At 44.2% G+C, this 24572-nt stretch overlaps 1 protein-coding gene across 2 annotated transcripts in view; it reads right to left on the minus strand.

Annotated features, from left to right (window-relative positions):
* Positions 1-24572, minus strand: part of PRKCH (protein kinase C eta) — a 206772-nt gene that overhangs the window by 44931 nt on the left and 137269 nt on the right. For both annotated transcript variants that reach the window (XM_010962235.3, XM_045522078.2), the window contains exon 10: positions 18720-18874. In XM_010962235.3, coding sequence (XP_010960537.1) covers positions 18720-18874 — 155 coding nt within the window. The remainder of the gene's footprint in view (positions 1-18719; positions 18875-24572) is intronic.

The following is a 24572-nucleotide window of genomic DNA, read 5'->3' on the forward strand; positions in this document are numbered from 1 at the left end:
ATACAATTATGACTACCAACAAATTTATATCTCATGTAAATATCTTAAAGTACCATGTGAAGGAAATTAAACATGGGACTCAGGGGAGAGGCGATTTTCCCCCCATGTGTCTCTGAAATTAAGATAGTGACCAATGCTAAAAAGAAATTTTTAAATGGTTAGTAACTAAATTCCCAAATGATGCCCGAGTGGAGAATAGCCCATGAGAGGAAAATATTGGGAGGATTCCCCTCCTACAGAGGGGACCCTGCTCAACCTGTAAAAATACCCCCTTTTTCTTTGGTTCCGCCCCTCACAGAAAAAAGGCTGTATAATGTGGACACCTCTTTGTAGGGTAACCATGCCATGTATTGTCCAAAATGGGAGTTTGAGAGGGAAATGGAGTGCTGTTCAGGGCTGCAGAAGCAAACTGGGATTTCTCTGGGCAAACTAAGACCTGGGGCTGACCCGCCTCTTCACCCTGTAAGTTCATCTACTCAAAGTTAGAGCAGTTTCTTGAAATTCTTCCTCTCTTCAAAGTGCCTGTTCTTTACCAAATTCTTCTCATCTTCACTCTTTGCTGAGTTTTTATTTTATTCATTCTTCGGAAGTACAGCGTCTTGAGCTTCTCTGGTAAGTTGCCAGTTTTAGAATAACTCATCAAACATCAAGTGTGACCTGCGCTGCCCTTCCTGGATCATGTATCAAGTCAGAGACTGTAAAATATTCTGCATCTAAGCCCTCGATTCTCCTTTCTTTTGATGCAAATAGAACGTACAGATATACGAGAGCCACAGCGAACTGAATGAAGCCCAGCAGCCCCTCCGATGGGCTTTGGAGGGAAAGTGCTTTTTAACATACTGGCTTTCTTTGGTAATGCCACAGCACAAAGATTACACTCAGCCTCCCTGGCCATAAAAGCTTCAGTTTTTCCCGTTCTTGCTGCCAAAGCTGAAATGCCAAGAAATGCTGGGAACTGTGATCACACACACTTCATATTTTACATTCTGAAACCCCAAGGACTAAGCTGCGGAGAACAGAGTCCTAGTTCTTAAATGGCAGCTAAACAGATACGGCCCTCAAACTCGGCAGAGCAAGGCGGAGTGTCTGCCTGGGGAGAAACAAACAGAGACCTCACAGATCCTTCCCGTCTGTGTGGACCTTCCTGGCATCTGTGGCAAACCTTGGCTAGCTTTTCTCGTTTCTGCCTTTTTTGTTAGTTTTTAACTTTTTGAATTACTCAACCAGATTCTTACGGGAAAAAAGAAAAATCACTACGACTCGTAAGTCAGTCATAAGGAAACTCAGCTGCCGCCTCTGACAGGTTTGAACCTGTCTCTTCACAGACAAGAAAACAGAACTTCAGTGTTCTTTAGGTCAAAACGGAATCCTCTTTTTTAGAGTGGCAACAGAGTGGCCAGCCTGACAGCATTTAGGTCTCAGATCTGCTTGGTCAAAAATTTCTCCCCAAGCTGTAAATTAAGCCTTAAGTTAATTTCACTGCCGCAGCGTGTTTTTCTAAATTCCAGCATTGAGTAGAGGAATTGGAACAAACAAACACAAACCCAAAAAACAGGTCTTCCTTCTTCCCTCCCTCCCTTCCTTCAAGAATTAACACAAGAGCCCTGGGTGCCTCAGGAAGGCAAGAGCTGTTCTCCTGAAGGGTGAATTTCATGACTCACTGTCACCTGCCTTCCTCCACTGCTCAGTCCCATTTCTTTGTCAAAGGAGTGTTAAAATCCCCACTAGGGGCAAAGATGGGAGAGGCGAGCTTCCCATTGCTTGGATTAAACAAAGATTTAACACCTGCTTTTGCTTAATTCACAAGATCTGGATGGCTACCACATGTTTTCAGAGCACAGGAGCTTGTCCCTGATGTTTTTCTCTCCTTGACAGTGCTTGCTCCAGCGCTTTGCAGAGAAAGGGGTTTGTGAAGCTGCTGGTAAGTGACCAAGCCACTCCTGCACCAAAGCAGAGCAAGCACCATGCAGTGGTGGACGTGTGTACGGCTGCCCCTTAATCCGGTTATAAATAACCACTGATGCAACTGAGCAACGTGTAGGGCTGGAAATGAACTTCTCTTTATAGCTACGTAACTGCAATAAACTTTTATAAGCCTGTTGCATGATCGGAACAGACCCGTACAGTTTCTCCAACAAGAGCAGAATTCTTTGCAGGTTTGAACCCTTACCCACAGACCCATCTCAAAAAAGACATGGAGGCTCAAAACTGCCACATTTTTTTACAGGACTTTAGAGCTGGTCTTTTGAATAAGCTTGAGAAAAATGTTTGTTCTTCATGAATCCCATAGCACCATTTGTTTTTCAATGGGAAATGCACTCAAACACAGAGCTTGTGCATACATAAACCATTTCTGGCAGGACATACAAGAAACAGGTAACCTGTTGCCTTGAGAAAGAGAAATTGGGAGCTGGACTTAGCTGTCGCTGCCATCTTTTTAGAACAGCTAAGCATTTCTTTTTGTATCCTATGTAGGCATTAACTCATCTAATTAAATCACATCAACATTGCTCATTAGTCAATATCTAACACCCTATTCATATCCATCTTCATATCATGTATCTCTCCCAATGTATTCCCCCAGGCAAGCTCAGTAGCAAGAAAGAAAACACAAAGGAAGAGAAGAAATAAGAAATATTGCTATCCATGTGCCACAAATGGAGGGACACCAAATGAGAATGAAGAAGGAAAGCAAAGCTCTGGATGCTGAGCTGTGAAAAAGCCATGATAAACGAGAGAAAGAGCATGAGTCTCTTGGCTTCTAATTCTACACCCTGCTGGAGAACATCTCTTCCCTCCCACACCCTACTGACTGATTTCTCCTCTTCCTCTGCCCATCTCTCTCTCTTTTTGCTTATTTAAAAAAAAAAAAGGTTCTCAAAAATTACGAAGGTAACACATTCTCACCCCAATCAGTGTGATACAATATGAAGATACATAATGAAAAATGAGTAACTATCTACCCCACCCTAAACTGTTTTCTTTCTACTCTTCCTTACCTTCTTCCACACACATATCTAGGTACTGATGGATTTTGCTCCTGTTGGTTTTTTTTTTTTAAGACTTAAAAAAAAAAACTTTTTAAGTCTTAAAAAAAAAAAGAGAGAGAGAGAGAAATGAGCATACATACTACTCTTTAACTTCTTTCCCTCATTGATTTATCTATTGGGGACAAACCACCCTGGTGAATAAATGCAAATCTAACACGTTCTTTCTTTCGATAGCTGCATAGTATTCCACAGGATGGGTATGCAGTAATTTATTCAACCTTTCCTTGTTAAATTGGTCCACCTTTTAAATGGGTTCACTGTTCAAACATCTTCCCTGGATCACTTTTCTTCTTTATCACTGATAATGTGTGTGGAGCATTAACTGATACGAGACCCGGGGAGAAGCCAGCCACATAAATTGAATTCTTACAACAACCTCTTGGGATTGGCAGTACTGTTACCTGTATGTAAGTTAGGAAACCAAGACTTAGGGAAGTTAACAAGCTTCTCCAGTATCAGTTCCAGTATATAGTGGTGGTAAGTTTCAAATCCAAGTTAAGTTTCCAGAGCCTTACTCTTAACTAGAAGCCAGCACTGCCTCATTTGCACATTGTTGCCCTGCAACCAACCTGGAGTCTATGGCCACTGTCTTCAATGTTCGCCTGGTATTTACAACTTTGAGATGGGTCATTTGACTAGGAATTCCACAGGTACCTCTAACCCGAGGTGTTCAGATCTTTGTCTCCTCCATTCTCATACCTGTGCTCATCCTGGGCCTCATCATTGCCAAAGGCAACTCTGAACACCCTGTTCTGAAGGCACAACTATCAACTTCCTGCCATGCTTGCTACCCCTGTATTCAGCATCAACAAAATTCAATTAAAGCCCAAGTCTTATCTAGGAGGGATAACATGAGCTACTAACACCACAATTCCTAAGAGTAGTAGATAATCAACTACTAGTTATACTTCTAATTTTAAAAAAGAAGAAGAATGTAACACCTCAACTAGATATTGAATCAAGAATGACAAACTACATGGCTGATGACTACTCAGAAATAAATCAGTGATTACAAAAAAATAACCTGAATGAACACTATCATGCTAACCGTATTTCCTTCTTTGATAGGTAAACTACATTGGGAGATCCAGGTTGCCTTCAAATATCTGAAAAGTTTTCTTGTAGAAGATTTGTGCTTTTTCAGTCTCCTCCTTTCATGTGGTCCATAACCAGTCAACAGAAGATACTGAGAGATACTGTTGGAGCCAATACAAAGGTGAAATTTCTAATTGTCGCTGGTGCTTAAAAGTGGAGAAAACAAGTGCCTCTTCATTTGGAGGGGTTTAAGTATAGCAAAAAAAAAAAAAAAATCCACCCAGCAGGTTGTTAGGTATTCAGCTTTGAAAGAGAAGGGTATGTAACTGTGAACACCCTTCCAACTCAAACACTTGAAAATTGTGTCAGTGAGACATGGATCAGGTAGGTTTTGATGCAAGTATCAAGAATTGTATAGGACAGGGGTTCTGGATGCAAAAGCACAGGTTTGGAGGGGTATTCTGGAGGGTAGAAGCAGTGCCAAGGGAGGAGGGGAAATGAAAGGTCACACAGCCAGACTGCCACCTTCCTGTTGTAAGCATCACGCCCACACTTTGGGAACCGGATCCCTCAACGATCTTATTTTCCAAGGTGTGGGGCAGTTTTCCTGTCAGTTTCACTCACTCCTCTTTGCAAATGAACCTGAAAATTCATCACTGTCTGGGCATTTTTGCCAAACAGTAACAGGGTGCTTGCACCAAGTTATATTTCTTCTTAGCAAGTTTGCTGATAAGTAAAATCTGATATTTGCAAAATAATGGAAAAAATGCCACCTTCACGCAGACTCTTTATCAAAAGGCAAATTATAACATCACGTTCTGCTCAGCTATTTCTCTTGCCAGGCTTAAGTACCGGCATCCAGGAGAAGGATTTGGTCTCAATACAACTGGAAAACATAGCTCTTGGACTAACATCCATGGCTCAATGAGCCAAAAGAATGACAAGGCCATCATCTAATCCTCAGCTGTTCTCTTGTGTCAGTCTAAGGCAGGTTCCTCTCTTGCAGGTGCTGTTCTCCTTGGGGCGCAAATCATTTCTGGGTAGATTTTGCACTTTCAAGTAGTTGCAAAGCACCTGGCTTAATATAATAGAAAACACAAAACTGAATAAATGCATGAATGATTGAATGGTTGCATATTCCCCAAATTCATATGTTGAAGCCATGACCACTCCACATTTAGAGATGGGGACTTTGAGAAGGAATTACGGTTAAGGTCATGAGGGTGGGCCTCCATCCATCCTCCATGAGGATTAGTGCCTTTATAAGAAGAGAGCTTGCTTCTTGTCTCTCCCCCACCAGACATGTGAAGATACAGCAAGAAGGTGGCTGTCTGCAAGCCAGGAAGAGAGCCGTCCCCAGAAACCAGACTGCTCAGCACCCTGATCCTGGACTTCCCAGCGTCCACAGCTGTGAGACAGAAAACTTCTGTTGTTTAAGTCCCCCAGTCTATGGCGTTCGTGACAGCAGCCTGAATAGACCAGGACGATGACTCACAGACAAGGAGTGATCACAGCCCGTAGGTCAAGGAGTGGCAGAACTTAACTGGTACAGCAGCGGCAAGTTATCTATTTTTAACATTACATGTGACAAGCCACCAACTTACATGCTGAAAAACTTATGTTGGGATATAGTCAATATCATATATGAGCCCCCTTTTGAAAGCAACACTTTTTAATGATTAAAAAGGCAATGTTTGTTCAATGTAGAACAGTTGAAAAGCATTAAAAAGAGAAGAAACACACCACCTCAGGCACTCAGACGACCACTGCTGAGACACTGACGTTAATCCTCCTGGAACTACTTTCTCTACAGAGAGTGAAGCCGACTGAGAGAATGAGGTCTCCTTCTGGGGGGGTTTCTTCTGCCCACGACCATCTCTGCACTCACACAGTCACCTTGAAGAACCCCATCCTCTTCTACTCACAAGGCTGTTACTGAGAAGGGATTTTACTTTCAGGATCCTAATGGAGATACTCACATCTTACAGTGTCCATATAGAATCAACATTGGTTGCCTATGGGGGTGATCAGAAATTAACTGAAAGGAGCACCAGGAAACTTTATGGGATGATAGAACCATTGTATCAATTATTTGGAGTGTTGGTTACATGTTGTGTACATTTGTCAAAACATATCAAATTGTACACTTAAGATCTGCGGGGGGAAGTGAATTGCAAAGACCAATACAGCCCACTAGGTAACACCAATGCCCGTCATTAAAACATGCACTTTGATACTTTTTTCCAAAGAACATTCAAAAACTGAACATGACTGAGCTTGTACTACATACCAGGTTCTGGGCTAAAGGCTTCACAGGCACCCCCTCAGGTTTGCATTTCCAGGATCTGCATTTTATCAATGAAGAAACTGAGGCTAAGAGGGCTAAAGTCACTTGCTCAAAATGCCACAGCTGGGAAGTGGCAAGGCAGAGCTGGAACTCAGGTCCCTCAAACCCCAGGAAAAAGTAACAACACGCATGCCTTTTGAATCAGCAGTAATACCTCCAGGAATCTGTTCTAGGGAAAGGATCAAAGACTGATCCAACTAGACGTGTACAGGGATATAATCAACTTATCATTATTAATAAGTCAACTGAAAAGTACCATAAATTAAGTATAGGCCCATATGATAGACCACTCTGCATCATGAAATACTAGTTTAAAAGAGAATGTCAGTGACTTTCATGATAGGGAAAAATGGTCGTGACAGGTTAAGTAAAAAAAAAAATCAGGTTAAAAAATGTATACATAGAATGACCTCAATTTTGTTTCCTTTTTTGAAGTAAATACAATTAAAAACTTTAAGGAAGTATATTTTAAGAAAAATGATTATCTTTCAGTGGTAGGATTATAGGTGACTTAATTTTTAATTTAAAATTTCCAAGTTACTATATGTTACTTTTGTAATTAGAGAAGAATCAATTTTTACTTAACAACAACAACAACAAAAAAAAACCACAGGGGAAAACTATTGCTCTCACTAATGAATGTATAGCCCATGAAGACTATACATACACATTTTTACGAGAAGAATATTTTTGTTAAAGCCCCTTAATAATTTTAGGGTATTAATGTTATTCAATAACATACACATAGCTGTAAAAAATGGTGAAATCACCAGGGTCTCTACCACAGTTATATATATGTATATATAAAGTATACATGGTAGGTTTAAGGAACTTACAAAGCAATGTCCAGTTTATAAAAATGATCTCAAAGAAGTTATTACCTTTGCTTTTAGCAGAAAGGCATAAAAACTGACATAGATTACTGTTGAAGCCCTCTGAATAGAGCAGACAGATCTAATGTAACTCAGGGGAATCAGCATCACCTTAAACAAGAGTACACAACTGAAATTTGCTACTTAATCCTATGGCCCTAAATCAGCAGGTAGAAAAGAATCACAGCACAGATCACCACTGTTTCTCAAACCCAAGCACCGTATGACTCCTTCTGAAAGCACGTGTGAAGAAACACTGATAGACATGTCTCCTCCTATGAAATAACTTTCATTTGAGAATTACAATCACGAGGAAGAAAGTTTGCCTTTATAAAGTGGGTGAAAGAATTATTATCACCGAAATGAAAATCCAAAATTTAAAAATCCCTAAGAATTAAAACTCATTTGAAAAATACTATTATGGATGCTCAAATATTCTTCTCACTAGATCACATTCTCAAAAGGCATTCATTTATTGAAAAATACTACCTTGATTTCTGAGCCAGTCATGGGTCTGGGCCAGTGTAACAGTGGCGGTGGACAGGGGCTTACTTAGACAGGCATGGTCCCTGCCCTTGTGAGGCGGCCCATACACAGAGAGGCACAGGCCCCGGGAAAAGTGCTGAGGGAGGGACATTACAGGATGCTGAGGAAGCAGAGTGGGCGGGCACCTACCCCAGAAAGAGGTGGGGGGCAAGGCGGCCCAGGAAAAGTTTCCCATGGGAGGTGACAGCTAAGCTGAGACTGCAGAGATTAGCAGGAGCTCCCTTGGCAAAGAGAGGGAGAAACATTTCGGGCAAAGGGAAATGCACGTGCCCAGGCCGTAGGAGGAAGCAACTGGCACCTTCATGGATTCAAAACTGAGGTGGGACTGAGGGGTTCTACCACAGGGTCTGTGGCCTTGGACACGTTATCTGACTTCCCAGGGCCTCAAGTTTCCTCATTTGTAAAATACGGATGATGCCATTTCCTGGGAGAGAGGTCCTCAGAAGTTAAAATTAAGTAGGCCAGACTCCTTACACAGGCATTTATCCACACGAGTTAGATGCTCAGCACACGGGGCTATTATTCTGTATCGTAGAATCAGGGAGAGCACTTGGATCACCTCCTCCGCTCGGCCCCAGCACACCCTGCGCAGCCACCCTGACCTCGAGGACCACCCCCGCCCCCAGAGGCTGTGTGTCCCCACTGTTCCTTCCGCCAGGGATGCTCTCCCATGACGTTCCCAGACAGCCTGCTTCCCCACATTCTTAGGTCTCTGCTCCTCTGATCAAATGGCCCCGATCAGAGAAGCCTTCCTGAATCCTCTGTGTGAACAGTAAAACCATTCTCCCTGAACTTTGTCTTCCCTAGACGTGGTGTTTCCTCCATAAAATTTGTCACCTCAACACCCAATGTACTTACTTTTTGTTTGTCTGACTCCCTGCACTAGAATTTAAGCTCCCTGGGAGTAGGGTTTTTTCAGCTTTATTTCCAGAGCTCAGAACAGTGCCTGGCACCCAGAAGGGGCTCAGCACACGTATGTTAAAGGAATGAGTAAGTAACCCAAGCTGGAGGGCAGGGCCTTTCTTTATACTTTACTCTTCTTTTACTCTCTGAGGGCCTGACATAAAGCTTTGCATTGAGGAGACATTTCCCATAAGCATTTGTTGAACTGTACAACTGAATCACTTTTTATAAATGGCGGTGTTCATCTGATACCTAAAGATCAATGACTATATTTTTTGTGCCCAGCAAATAAATCCAAGATTGTGTTTAATTATAAGGAAGCAAGAGATTGCTTGATCAATTTGGTCGGAGAAGAGCACAACCAGTGGTTGATTTCATTAGCCAGTGGAATCAATTAACACACTGATCAATTTGTTCCAAATAACCACAGCCTTTGTTGATGCAAAGGTCAAACACTGATGAGGCATGCCAGGATCAGCATTCTGATTTAATCAGCAAAGCACAGAAAGTAAAGAACAGAAAGAAAGTGTTTCAGGGCTGAAATGTCTTTCTGCCATTAATCTAGGTCCTCAGAATCTGCGCCAGGATATTTACTCCAGTAATGGTCTGAAAATGATCTTGAATCTCCCCTCAAATGAATCACCAACCAACACTTTTGCTGCAATACTGGAAAAAGTAAACTCAAAATGAGTTTGATGATTTTCCCCAACCTTAGAGAGACAGCTGAAATTTAAACAAAATGCAAGAGTAGAGTCTTCAAGTTTTACAATCTGCCCCATATGCTCCAGGGCTTCCTAAGGAAACTATCTTAAGGATTTATGGTAAGTACATGGTAAATATATTAACTACACACAAGTTCAAAATATGGCTAAAATGTGAAGAAAATGATTTAGTTTGAAAGAAGAGCATAATCAGATTTAGCTTACTATTTAAAGACTGGTCTACAGAGGGTTGATTTTCACAGGCTACAACTCCAATTTCTGTGATGAGTTCTCTATTCTCGAGCAAGCATCTTGAGGAAAATTTTAGCTGAAGCCCATGCTACAAAGAAAACGCAAATCAGCTGACAGCATGCAGAGAATCATCTCCTCTATTGACATGGCGTGTTTCAAAGAGCTTTCACATCTTCACTTCCATCTGGTGGGAGCCTCATCACCACCCTACAGGGAAGCTATATCAGTGATACCCTCATTGGACAGATGGGCAAACAGGCTCAGAGCATTCAGCTACCCGCCCACATCCTCAGGACCAGTATGAAGCAGGGCTGAATCCTAGCACCAAGGTCTTTGGAAAACCACTCCCAGCGTTCTTACAGTTGAAAGAACACATGCTGCCTCTCAAACTTACTTTAAAACAAGTGATCTTTTCCAGTTATTTCATAGCATTATCTTTTAAATGGAATTATACTTTGACGACACTCACTCTAAATGATGCAGTATATAGAAATTTTTTAAACCCTGGAGCCAAATTTAGGCAGATTTCTCATGGGGCCTGATTCCCTAGAGTTCTGTCCGTGGCTCACTGTTCCATTTAAGACGCTCTACTTGGGTGAGCTCATCTGGTCCTGTGATTAGAACTAATAGCTATGTCCTGGTAACTTCCAAATATTTCATTCCTGCCAATCCTCTTCACTGGGCTTCAGACTCAAATCCACCCGCTCATTAAGCATTTCAATTGGAATGTGTCTCAGGTACCTGACACGCTACATTTCTAAATCCCGTCTTCTTCTTCTTCTGCCTAGATCTCTTCATGGGCTCATGAGCTCTCCTAGCTAATGGTACCATTATCTATTCAAACTTCTACCTAAACACCTAGGGATGACCCCAGGTTTCTCCTTCACCCCCTGGGTTCACCCAGTCACTGAGTCCTATCTGTTCTACTTGGGAGTATCTTATAACAGAAGACAGAAGGGTCTTAACCTTAGACCCTTCTCCTCAGCCCTACCATCAATGTCTTGTTCAAAGCCTCATTATCTTCTTACCTCAAGCACTGTAACAGTCACAAACTGAACCTCCCCCTGCCCCCCACATATACATGTCCACTCACTCCCTCCCCAAAATAAATGTAAAATATAAATCCACTCATGTCGTGCAACCTGTTGAAAATTCTTCCAAGACGCTCCTTTACCTGCTACATAAAGCCCGAACTCCCTGGTATGAAGTTTACATCTGACACTGTAAGTTTTCTATCAAATAACTATCTTCCCCCTTTTTCCTTAATGAGAGAATCCTAATTTTTAGCTGGAACATGGCCATGTAATAATTTCCCAGCCTTCACTGCAGCTAGGTGCAGCCATGTGACCAAATTCCAGATAATTCTGTGCTAAGTACTATGTGGAAGTTCAGGAAGGATCCTTAAAGAGAGCTGACTCAGCTGGAAGGAGTGCCCTTTGCCCTTCTTACTGCCTTCAACTAGAATACACAGAAGATTTCTGGAGCTGCAGCAACCATCGTAGACCATGAGGTGACTCCAAAGACAGAACACAAAAGACAGAAATCTGGGTCCCAGATGGCTCCATGGAGCTTTCATGGCAGAGCTGGACTCCCTATCTCCAGACTTTATACAGGGTAGAGAAATACATTTCTATTTGGTGTAAGCCACTGTCATTTCACATTTCCTGTGCCAGACAATGGTGCCAAATCCTAAGTGATACAGAATTCAAATATCTCAGGAATGTTAAGCCTTTCATAGCTTCACTTCTGTCAACCTCTCTAGCCTTATCTTCCACCATACTTCAAACTTTAGGCTAGTACCACCAAAATTTGAGTAGTTTTCTCCCCCACCCACATATTTACGTTGGACTTTCATACTTCTCAGATTTTGCTCAAGCTTGCCCCCTAAACATCCTCTGTATCTTTATTCGGCTTTTAACTTTCCACACTCAGCTCAGGCATCACCTTCTCCAGGAAGTTTGCCTAAAGCTCCATCTTAGGCCAAGTGGCCATTCCCTCTGCTCCCATAAGACCCTGGGCATACTGCAGTTTTGGAACCTGCTATTAATGTTTAATAACCTGCTGTTACTTGCATATGGGCCATCTCTCCCACCCCACAAAAGGAACCTCAGAGAGCAGACACCACATCTACTACTTCGGATCTCTCTTTCAAATGCAAGTGGGAGCTCAGTAATTATGTTCTGAGCTCCAGTGCATTTTCCTTACTGCAGTGGAGTGAATAATACATATCCACTGCTTCTGAATGTCCTGCTTAGCTCTTCAGATGAGCAGTAAATTGAATATTGAAGCACAATTTTCTAAAGGTGATCTTTTTTTCTTTTTTTCTGGAGATGAAAAACAAGTTTCAAGTAAGCCATCCTAAGAAAACATCCATTCTGAGAAGCAGTTTGCTGTTTGGTGGTTTCAGACCTGAATTCTTTCATCCATAACTGGGAACTTGGCACTGGGTAATCTTGGAGGTCTCAGCTGCCTCTGACATTTTATAATTCCATTGTTGAATATAAACACATAGATCTGGACACAAGGAACTCACTGTGAGTGCATGGCTCCCCCAGGGACTGGCACATGACCAGCCTTACCCAACTTTTAAATAAATTATTTATAAGGAGTACCTCATAAAGTCTTAGAGTCATCAGAGGACAGTGAGCATGCTAGGAAAATGAAATGCCGACTCTGGGAAGAGATGCCTCCTCTACTCCAACCACGCTGGCTTTCTTTAAAAGCCCTTGAACTTGCCACGCTACCTTCTGATACTGGGCACCCGCATTTGCTGTTCTCAGTCTTGAATGCTCTTTCCTTCCCTCTTCACTAGTGACCTCAGCTGCTGAGTCACTTCCTGAGGAAAATCTTCCATCTTTCCTTGACCAGACTGAATCACACTGGGAGAGGTTCTCATTCACTGCCACACAGGCCTCTTCTTCATGGCACTGGGCACAGCCAGGCTGCTCTATTAGTAGGACCATGTGACTGATGTTCTTCTCCCTCCCTACACCGTACTCTCCACAAGGGACCACTTTTGGTTTTGCTCACCACTGTGTCCATACCCTTGGCAGAGAGTGTTGACCCAGTCAATAAACACTTGTTATTAGTGGCCAATGAGTTTCATCTGGGGGCCCTGTCAAGCTATTCTAATACGCTGGAAATCCTCAGAGCTCCCCATTACACCCTTGAACAAGGATTTTAGGAGTTAGGGATTGAAGTCACTTTCTGGTGACGGTGGAAGAGCAGGCACTGAATGAGGCCAGCATCTGGCAGAACAAGCAGGGCAAGCTAAGAAGAGAGAAGGCGGGAACATGACTAAAAAATCTGGTGCTCCAGTAACAACCTGGGTAAGGGCCAAAATCCGATGTAAGTTACTAATGCATTGAGAATTCCAGGTGAGCACATCCTGAAAGACTATGAAGATTAAAAAAAAAAAAAAAGACAATTTGTAGCTGTCTTTGTGACAAGTAGATCAAGAAAGAGGAGACCTACTTCTTGGAGCAGAAGGAATGATGTTAGCACATGGCAAAGGGAAAACAGAGCTCCTAAATTTGACTTTAATCTCTATCTAAAAAGACCACCTTTCTTACTAGAATGAGACTAAATCTAAATACAGAATTGAATATAGGTAAGAGCCCAAAATTCCAGGCTCAAATGAAAGACCTAAGGGGACTCTGAAAGTCTGCTAATATTTAGAGTAAGAAAGGTCCCACCCAGGAGCAGAAGACCTAAATAGACATTTCTCCAAAGACATCCAGATGGACAACAGGCACATGAAAAGATGCTCAACATTGTTAATTATTGGAGAAATGCAAGTCAAAATTACAATGAGATATCACCTCACACCAGTCAGAATGGCCATCATTAAAACGTCCACAAATAATAAATGCTGGAGAGGGTGTGGGTAAAATGGAACCCTCCTTCACTGTTGGTAGGAACAGAATGGAGGTTTCTTAAAAAACTAAAAATAGACTTATCATATGACCCAGCAATCCCACTCCTGGGCATATATCCAGAGATAACTATAATTCAGAAAGACACATGCACCCCAATGTTCAAAGCAGAACTATTTACAATAGCCAAGACATGGAAACAACCCAAATGTCCATCGACAGATGATTGGATAAAGAAGATGTAATATACATATGTAATGGAATACTACTCAGCCATAAAAAAGAATAAAATAATGCCGTTCGCAGCAACATAGATGGGCCTGAAGATTATCATTCTAAGTGAAGTAAGCCAGAAAGAGAAAGAAAAATACCGTATGATATCACTTGTATGTGGAATCTAAAAAAAAAGAGACACAAATGGACTTATTTACAAAAGAGAAACAGACTCACAGATATAGAGAACAAACTTACGGTTACCAGTGCAGGAAGGAGTGTGGGTTAAGATAATTGGGAGTTCGGGATTTGCAGATACTAACTACTAGATACTATTATATCTAAAATAGATAAACAGCAAGGTCCTGCTGTATAGCACAGGGAACTATACCCAATACCTTGTAGTAACCTATAATGAAAAAGAACATGAAAAGGAATTTATGTATATTCATGTGTGACTGAAGCATTATGCTATACACCAGGAACTGACACAACACTGTAAACTGACTACTTCAATAAAAAAACATAAAAACAAGAGAAAGGTCCCAGGAAATGGGAACCAGACAGATGTTGCTACAGTTTTCAAGAGGGCAAAGAGCCAGATACAGGAGAACAATGACACAAGCAAGTGATATTCATCACCAACCCAACAACAAACTGATGTGAAAACACATGACTTATGAATTCAAACACAAAAGCAACACTCAGAGGCGGCCTCAGCATGGGCTCTCAGAGCAAAGCTGTGCTCAGCAAACGTCAGCTCACACAGGTATGTGGAGTCAGCAAGGCACCTGATGGTCCCTTATGGTGTCTGAGAAACAAGGGTCAGATCCAACAGCTGTGCCCAGAGTCTAGCTTAACAGATCTCATCTGGGAGGGAGACTGCTACTCTTTCCAAATTCTGAATCTTTAAAATAGTCAAATTAAGCAGAGGTTGTTCTCAAATTTGAGAAGAGATCAAAAGTGATTTTCTTTAAAAGTTTATGTGCCATGCAAGTATAAAAGACAATATGTCAGGTCTGGACGTCAGCCTCTGTGGCCAGTTCCACATCTGGGTGATGGGAAAGACAATTACCACGGAGAGCACTTGGAGCTTTAGCAGTAAACACTGATTACCATGCACCCCGCATGCCAAGAACTGCACGGGACACAAAGTGGTCAGATGCGTGAGTTGAGGAGCGTGTGTTGAAATGCGCTGTGTTCAAGAATAACATGGTAAGAGAGAATCAAAACTTGAAATGAGCTCTTCCATAAATTCTTCCTCACTCAGCAAATTTTAGAGACATTCCATGCTTTGTCCAAAATACCAAACCCAACATGTGCTGGCTGGCTTTAGGAGGTGGGGGTTGAAATGTCAGTGATGGCTGAGTTCCCCTTTAATACAGTTTATGAAACAGGATGGAAAATGGTGCCCGAAACGCTGGCGGGCAGGTGAATGGGACGTGTGCCCCTTTGTTTCCCCCTCTGCTGTGGGACCTGACTCTGGGAAAAAGTCAGCGCCTGTGTGAATTATTCATGAGCGCTATCGGGGCTTCCACTCAGCCAGCAAGCCCAGGACAAAGGAATGAATAGTCTATTTTTTCCCCTGAGCAGAGCAATCCATTGACCGCTTACTTCCCAGCCCTCTCTTCTTGGTCTCTGGGTCATGGCAAGCTCCAGACCTTCCAACCAAGGCCAGAGGGGCAGACTGTCTTCTTGCTGTAACTCCCAAGAATTGGGCTTGTGCTCCTCCATGAAATGCAAGTGAACACATGTGAGAATCAGGGTCAGGACATGAACAGAAAAGCCCTTGAATGCACCTGGCCTGTCTCCTCTCACACAAGGCACAGTCGGCCAAGAGAGAGAGGAAAGTCCCATCAGAGGAGGCCTAAGGCACGACCTTCTGAAGTCCCATTTGACGACTTGCAAATGGTACTATCTTTCTAACTGGCTGGAAAACAAACACGTCCCTCAGAAACAACAACCAAACAACTACAACCACCACCACAACTCTGAACAAGTCAGAGGCATCATCCAGGGAGAGCCTTTTAGCTCAGACACAGGCCGTCCCAGGACACGCATGATAAATGAGGCTGTCCGATGCTCCCGTACTTCTCATTGCGCTCTCTGGATCAAATTCACACCCTCCATGACCCACATGTGCCCTTTGCTGTGTGTGAATTCCAAGGACTTGGCTTTCAAAGGCTTATCCTTAAGACTCTGTTCTCAGGCCAGTACCCTGAGTGGAATTAAATTATCCTGTGAAATAAATCCTAGGGCTAAAAATAGCATATGAATCTATCCTAATTAAATGTGCTCCCTTTGAAGTCAAACGTATCAGTCAGAGCTTACCCGTGGAATTCAAGTCAAAGAGTAAATTAAAAGAAATTCCCAAATTTGAACCACAATCCCAAGAATTGAAATAAAATTTCTCAAGAGGTGGGCTGAAGATGGTTTCTGCATTGCCAGAAACCACATCAGGCTACACCGCCCATCCTCCATATTTCAAGACACGTGAGACACAGAGACGGAGAGGCAGTCATGTGCTACACAGGTCATCAAGCGTGTGCCTCGCGTCAAGGTGACGTGGTGCTTGAGTGAAGCCTGGGTATTCAAGAAGACAAGGTTAGGCCTTCCTGCTCTTCCCCATTGCTGTGGCTGAATGTCTGTGTTCCCCACTTCCCCAGCTATATGTTGAAACCCCAACCCTCAAAGGGGATGATGTATTAGTAGGTAGGGCCTATGTGGGGTGCTAAGGTCATGAGGACAGGGCTCCAATGAATAGGACTAGTGCCTTATGAAAGGGGGTCCAGAGAGATCCCTGGCCCCTTCCACCATGTGAGGTCACAGGAAGAGGGCCCTCACCAAACGTGACCATGCTGGTGCTTTGATCTTGGACTTCCATTCTCCAGAAATGTTAGAAATAAATTTCTGTTGTTTATAAGCCATGCAGTATGTTACGGCAGACACCCACTACGCCACACTTTCATGAGGTTGCCCTATCACCAAAAGGGGAGTAAGACGCCCACTCTTCAAGGGGTTTACTTGAAGATTTACTTTAAGATTGCACTCCAAGTGTTCAAGTCTCTCCTGAGGAGACAGTGTAGACCAATAGTTGAGAATGTAATTTGAATTCTGGCTTCACTACCAGTTAAGAGTCTGGTTATCAAGCCTTTTGAAGGACCAGTTATTCATCTAACACAAATACTATTATTGTTATATAATACTCTTGTTAGGAGGATTAAGACAGAAATGCAGGTCAGCGCAGGGCCTGTAACAAGTACTCGGTTTAGCTCTTGCTGTCATTGTTAATTTTTTTTTTAATTTACAAGTCCCATCAAGTAGGGAAGTGATTATTCTTAAAAATTAAATTGGGGAAGGCTCTCTCTGGGATAGACAGAGCAGAGATGGGTAGCTATACCATCAAGAGGAGAACAAATGTGGAAGACACAGCCCAGCATCTGACACCGCCACCAGGAAGGACTCTCAGATTATGTCAGCCACCACCACCCATCACACACTGGGTAGAAAGCTGAGATGGGAGAAATTCCGTACTGAAACATCATGGCTGGAATGTCACATCCAGGGGAACATCACAGTCTGGTCGAGAAAGTTCACAGCCAAGGTCATCCAAAGTAACCTGTGGCCACCTCATGACTCAGGAATGAGCGGAGAACCCCGATTACCTTCAAGCGATGACCCTATGGCCGGTTATCCAGCTTGGCTCCCTGCTCTGTACCCTTTTTCTAACTCCCAGCTGGGGCTGCGATGGAAGAGCTGCATCTAATGGAAGTTGTACAGCTCCGCACTGCGAATTTACTAGAAGACATTTCTGCAGAGTGCCTGCTCTATCAACTTTGGTTTCCCACTTCTTTCTGGCATTGTTGACCAGTCACATTGCATTCTTTACTGGTCTAACTCCTCTTTTCCTGTCTTTTTTTCTCCTAGGGTAGTTAAGAATAGTCAGTTCTTAGAGCTCACTTACCCTTTAATAATGATGTCAATACTGTCATGAGCTCACAAAAGGAACAGCATTTAGCAAAGCTAATAAATAGCAAATTTCAATCAGAAAATTCTTCACTTCGACACTCATGTGTCTAATACGAGAGAGAATTTTTCTCAAAGGAAAACCACAGTTGCCACTCAAGAGGAAAAGAAGAGTGTATGTGGCAACTAAATTATAATGTGATTTAAAGAGTAGGAGGACACTGACAACAGGGGAAAAAAGGAAAAATGGAGAATAAAAATTGTCTGACTCACTATGACAGTTCTCGCTGTATCCAACCTTGTGTCTGACTAGTTTCATTTGGCATTCCCTGACCCTGGAGATCTGACAGCATTAACGAGACGTCAAGCCCATTTCAAGTTCATTATATCACCATCAAAGACTGTGTGTCATGAAATGGAATCAAACAATATCTGCGAGGGGGCTACAAACGATAATCACCCAGCAGGACACTGCTCGTCAACAGGTCATCTCTCTGCTCCTCGACTGGCGCACCCAAGCCCCACAGACCGTGATTCTTATTACAGCAACTTAGGGCAACAGGCACCCACGCTCCGCCATGGATTAGGCATGGATTCTGAAAGTGGAATGAATCACTCCCGATGTTAAAACAGGAAAAAGAGAGCAGCAATATGTTCAGCCCCTGGCAGGGTTTGGCTATAACAGGCTCTGAGAAAATCCCAGCTGAACAAACACATGAACAGTCTCTTCCGAGACTCTCAAGCCTGTTTTACGAATACCACGTGGGGGCAAGTTTTAATTTGCAGGCCATGTTAACCACTGTGTTGTTCATTTATTCTAAAGGACAGGCAAACCTTTGTGAATTTATTCTGGAAAGATTTCAATTGCTCGTCATAAGAAATGGAAGGATAGGCTGAATCAGGGGAATGAAATGGGGATGAATTTCGTACGAGATGGGTTACCAGCAACTCAGACTCACCGGTAGATGATGCCTTTGTCGTGCAGGAACATAAGCGCTGAAATGATTTCTGCAGCGTAGAACCGAGCTCGTGCTTCATCAAAACGACGTGACTTCTGGATGTGAAACATCAAGTCGCCCCCATTCACAAACTCCATCACAAAAAACAGACGATCCTGGGCACAAACACAAGAGAGGGTCCAACACGGTGTAGCCATCACCCTAGAGCTCAGTCAGCATTCTAGACCCTGGGCTGCAGCATGGGGAGAAGAGGTTATTCAATGGAGGTACTCAGTGAAACATCCTGACAGCTGGCAAAGCAGGAGGGTCTGGTGGCTTCTATCCTTGGGGTGGTGAGGGAAGAGGGGGGTAGTAATGCCTGAATCTCCTTTAAGTAATTCCACACAATCTTGAATTTCTGCATTAAACAAAAAGTAGAGAAGGCATCTGAAGCCTTTGGTTCTCCTTCTAGTTCTGTTCCTTAAATGGCATGTAACCTTGAACTTAACTTTTTTCAGATGTTCAACATTAGTAAGGTGAGAACAATGATGCGATCCCTACCAAAATCATAGGGTTTTATAAACTGGGAGAGAGCAGCACAAACCTAAAGGTGCATGCCTCTCTGTCTGGAACAAGAAAGGTTAGTCACAGCAAGTAAGTCATTGAACAGATCCTCACACATGGGCAGAGAATAATCACAGAAAAAGGGAAATGCTTTAGACAAACAGCCAAACAACTATGTAATGACAGCCTCGGAGTTGCCTTGATGTTAGAAAGTCTCTTCAGCCCATCAGAAGGTTCCTGAATCAGAAATGAGAACTTAAAGATGAGTGAGATGCTGTGTCTGTCTGGAAGGAACTCTAACCCAGCAGGTGAAATGGGCTCTTAAAAGTCACTGCTACAGTCAGCGTACCAAGTGCTGTGGAAATTAAGGCTGCTTAATGAAAGAAGGGTACAAGGCTCAGAAAGGCATGTTGCCAAGATCGACAGTGTAAAAATGCTTTGCTTCAGGAACCTCTAAGATCAATGGACTTCCTCACTCCCTTTCATTAACACTTAAGGAGTCCCAGGCTAGCCAGGTATAGAATTAGGGGCTGGGGACCCAAGAGAGAGTAACACAGGCATAAAACAGACACAAAACAGACACAACCTCTACCTGTATGGAGTCTGGTGTGGGAGACATAACTATTTTTTTAAAAAACCCAAATCATATGAACAAACAAATTTACAAATTCTGGTAAATGCTCGAAGGCAAAGCGGAGGAATAAATGACATCTTGTCATCTGCTTGGGGTGGGGACGGGGTCAGGGGAGGTCTCTCTGAGCAAGTGATGTGTGAGCCAAGACCTTCAGAACGAGTGCAATCAGGACAAGTGACCATCCTTGTGGGAGTAGAGGGGAGGTCATTTTGCAAAAAAACTGGTGTTTTATCAATTCACAAAGGACGTGTATACGCGCACACAGGTGCCATCTTTATTTGTGGTTTCGTGTGCTGCCGCTTTGGTCAGCGTTACCACACATCCACAGCCGAACGGGGCTCAGAGACTGCGTGTGCTCGTGCTCACCTCCAATCCGTCACTGCTTTAATCATGGTTAATCAGGCCCTTTGCTATCAGAAGACACTACAACTTAGGACCTCCTAGTCCCCATTTTAAGACAAACCTTAATTAAAAGGAAAAAAAAAAATCCTCTGGACTATGAAATGTCTCTTCCTGCTAATAAGAAGCAAGAATTTAAGAGTCAAGATGGAATAGCAAAACCCAAGCGTCAATAAAACAACTCTTCAGGTTGGCCAATATAAGCCAACGGAAAAGTAAACGTATCAAGCCATCTGACGAAGCTACTGGCCTGTGTTTGAGTGTGACTGACAAGGGGAGAGGCAGAGCTGGGCGGGTCGAGCTTGGACAAGTGCTGGTGTTCCCTACTTCCTGTATGGGAGGCACCGGGTGGAAGGAGCAGGTCAGCAGCGGGCGGGGCATCGGGTGAGTGTGCACAGTCGTCTGTCTGAGAGCCGCATCCACACCGGAAGTTGTTATGCCGATGCTGTGTTTAGATGAAGGGGCCTCAGGGTCCCCAGTGAAGACTCGGGTGGTAAAGCCACCCCAAACCATCCCTCAGCAAGTAGGTCTGTCTTATATATTTTTGTTCACTGGCCTGTTCAGCTTCCCATGGCTGTGACTGGCAGTCCCATGAATTCCAACAGCTCAAAATACCTCATTACTAGAACTGGGGCAGTAGGTAAGTGGCTATTCCTCAGACTGCTGGCAATCAGTGTACTTAGCAAGGGCTTCTCAGACATTAGGCATCACAAAGATGAGGGCATCCCAAGGGAAATTTCATCCATTTCCAACCCCCCCCCCCAAATAATTCTCATCAACTCAAGCCTGAAAACCCTGAGCCTGGGCTAAGTTCCAGATCTGGGGAAGGGAATACTGCCTTCCCATCTCGGTCATTCTCCTGCGTCAGCCCCACCAATGCAGGGGTTCACGGAGACACCCACCCCTGGGATGCACAGCCAGAGGCCACAAGCTTTAGAAGGGCGAAAATCTGGGTTTCTTCTCACTCTGAGTGTCCTTTCTAAACTCCTGTCTGGCACCACCCAGAACAGAGGGTACTGCTCAGACCCCTTGGGCTACACGCAGCTCTTTAAGCAAGCAGGAAGGGAAAGCAAGCCGGCTGAGACCCAGTAACGATTTAACGAAAAGTAATGGCCCATCCTATCCAATGCGTACAATAATGGCACAAGGTAGAAAAACAAAAACATGTTTATCAGCTAGCAAACTGTGTTTGCCGCGACAAAACCCTCTGTTTCCATATAGCTCTGTTCACTCTATTTTAAAATGTCTGCGGTAGAGGCAGTTAAAATCTGGCAGCAACTTCTCTAAGATTTCTTTTGCAGAGGAGGAGGTAAATGACAAAAATCTCCCGCCTTGAGCAAGAAGATTCACTCATTGTTAGGTAAGGGTGGGCGTGAGTGAGAAGTCACCATCAGCAATAAACTTTCATTAAACACGTCCTCAGGTGGGGCTTCTAGAAAATGTGCAGTAAACAGAATCAGCTGCTGCTACTGGCTGTGAAGATAAAGACGTTTTCAGTTAAAAAAAAAAGGGGGGATCATATATGTGAATGTGCAGAATTACTTCAGTTGTAGCCAAAGATGCAGATATGCACAGAAAGGATGAAAAAAATATCTATATGACAAGCCAGCCTTCAGCTGTGAGATCCGGGACGACACACTCCTTCTGTATAATTCTCAGTGTCTCTGAAGGTTTCTATGACGAGGGCGTATTACTCTTATAATTAGAAACAAACCAAAGCCACATATGGCTTCCTCCCTAGTTCTCTCATTTTCATCTGAAAGATGGGACACTGGAAAAGTGTGATTTTGAGGCTGTCTTAGAGCAGTTACCGAGGCAGTGGAGGTGAAAGCAGCTACAGAAAGAAGGGCCTTCACATCCCGTGCTGCCCATTATTAAGGGCCCCTAGTAACCACCTTCTCCCTTAATAGCCGTTTCGATGCCTGAGGTAATCAGGCCATCAGGCTTGTTGGGGTCGCATCCAAAATGAGGCTCAACTGGCTCTGGTTTGGGCCCCGTGGCTCCACTGGGAGTAGAGGGTCTGAGTTCTGGTGCGCAGGCTTTAGAGGGTCTGCTGAGTCTTTCAGAGATTCTTCATGCTTCCTCTAAGGTCCTCAACCAGAAAGAATGAACGTTTACTGAGCACGCACTCTGCCAGGCTCTGGGTGAGGACCAAGCGCCATGTAATGAATCAGACCCCAGGCGTGCTCTCAGGAAGCTCCCACAGTTGGAACACATCAGCCAAGGGTGCTCAGTGCAGCAGAGGAGCACAGGGGTGTCATGTGGACACACAGCAGAGGCAGGGGAGCTGCCTGAAGACGGGCGTGGGATTTCAAGGAGCCAATTTACCAACCTGAAAGGGTGAAGAAGCACGAGTCAGGCTACAGTGGGGATGGAGGGGGCGGGAGCCAGGGTGAATGAACAGCTGAAGTATCACTGGCAGGCGGCAGTGATGGCAAAGGGAGATGGTCCCCAAGCCCTGAGGCTGCTGGAGTGGGGGCGGGGGCGGGCATCACAGTAAAACATGCTGCTTTCACAGTCAGACGCTGGTACCAGAGGCAAAGGCTTCTTAGGATGCTCCCTTTCACCCCATCCCCAGGTCACCCACAGCTGAGAGCTGCAGGGCCTCAGTCCTATTAATACACTCAGTCACTCACCTCTCGGGTCCGGCCATAATTACAGGCCCAGCGTCTGGGCTAAAACAGGCCGCAGCTATGCTTTTTCAAGGGCTTGGCTTGAAAAAGCCTCCGGTGAGTGTTGGAACCTGCCATAAATAATAAAACATCGGCTACAGACACCAACGACTCCAGCTGAATTCTACTCCTAGGGACTAAATTCCATCAACCTGGAAACCTACCCCATTTGGCAGACGCCCTTTACAAAGCAGTGATGAAGCAACAAGGCAGCAGATCACCTCCCGCCTACAGCTCCACTCAATCTGTGCTGCTTACGAACTAGTCTCACTGATGACTCGACAAACAGCTAAGTCACGCTGAACAAACCCAACTGGGAAGCGGCGAGAGGAAGCATCTGCTAGGATCCAGGCATCTAGGGAGGCGCTTACCACACGATGGATTAAGGCTACCCTGAGTCATTTCTGGGGCAGGGAAGAGTGTCCAAATTCCACCTTGGGCAATGAGGGCAGGAGGCTGTTTCTGTATCTAAGCCCGTGTAGATAGCATTCCAGTTTTTCTAAAATCCAATTTCCTAGACACTGAGCCTGGACACCTGCACGGCTTTCCCTGAGGCCTCTGGCTCCTGTAAGGGAAATCTTGCCCTGACCTGCGTGGTAAGAGATCTAAGGTCCCACAGACTGGTTGGTTTAGCCTCAGTTCTAAAGTCAAATGGCCCAGGCCTCTGTCGGTCCCTTGCTCCCCTCTTTTGTCCCTGATTCAATCAGCCACAAATGCAAGTCACTGACACAGGGTGAGGAACACCTCGGGGAATAAAAACAACTCAGAAATGCCTTTGTCCCAACCAGCCCGGTGTGAGTTACAGGAGGCAGGGAACTGGTGCCTGGTTAGTATCAGAATTCCTGTCGTCACCTGCCTGGTTCCATTAACCCACTGCAGCCTGGGCCAAGTCTGCCCTGGCTGCTATCAGTTCAAGGCTGTTACTGCCCCAGGCCAAAGGGGATAAAAATATTCTCTGAACTGATAGTGGCTGTAAGTGTAAGCAACGTGTACTCCCTAAAGCCTCTCATAAGGATCCTTCTTTAGGAGGTAAAACTGACAGGCAATTGCACGAAGAAAAGTTAAGAGACAGAATGCCCGGGTAGATAAAAGTGCTAGGGTACCTGTGACAAGGTGACATCACCTAAGGAGGGTGGCTGTAAGTGTGCACAGGTTAGGGATGTGCCCCCTTTAGGGTCAGTGTGCTAGACACCTTGAGAGGTGCTCAGTTCCCCTGCTTAGGGAACCGCCCTGGTGTGGTCATGTGGGTCAATGCCAGACATCCTGCAGATGGCAAAGTTGGACCAAGTTCCTCCCCAGCTCCCGCCAGTCTCATTCCCAGAAAAGTGGAACTGAGACAGCCAGGATATCCTGCAGGCTGTGCTGTGCACAGGAACTGAGGAAACATGAATTAGGGAGCTGGGGCTGCTTTTGTGGTGTGAACATGTCAAATGTCTTGGTACAACAGAGCGGTGAAAGCTGGGTGCATGGACGGACAGATGAACAAGGGAGAAGAAGAGGGCAGAAACATAGTGTGAGGCAGAGATGGGAGACCAGGGAGCGTGAATGAGTCGAGAAGGAAACTCCCTCGGTCCCTTGTGCCTTTCCAGTTTCAGATCCCCAGAG

This window comes from Camelus bactrianus, chromosome 6 (genome assembly GCF_048773025.1).
Source record: "Camelus bactrianus isolate YW-2024 breed Bactrian camel chromosome 6, ASM4877302v1, whole genome shotgun sequence".
Classification (NCBI taxonomy): Eukaryota; Metazoa; Chordata; class Mammalia; order Artiodactyla; family Camelidae; genus Camelus; species Camelus bactrianus.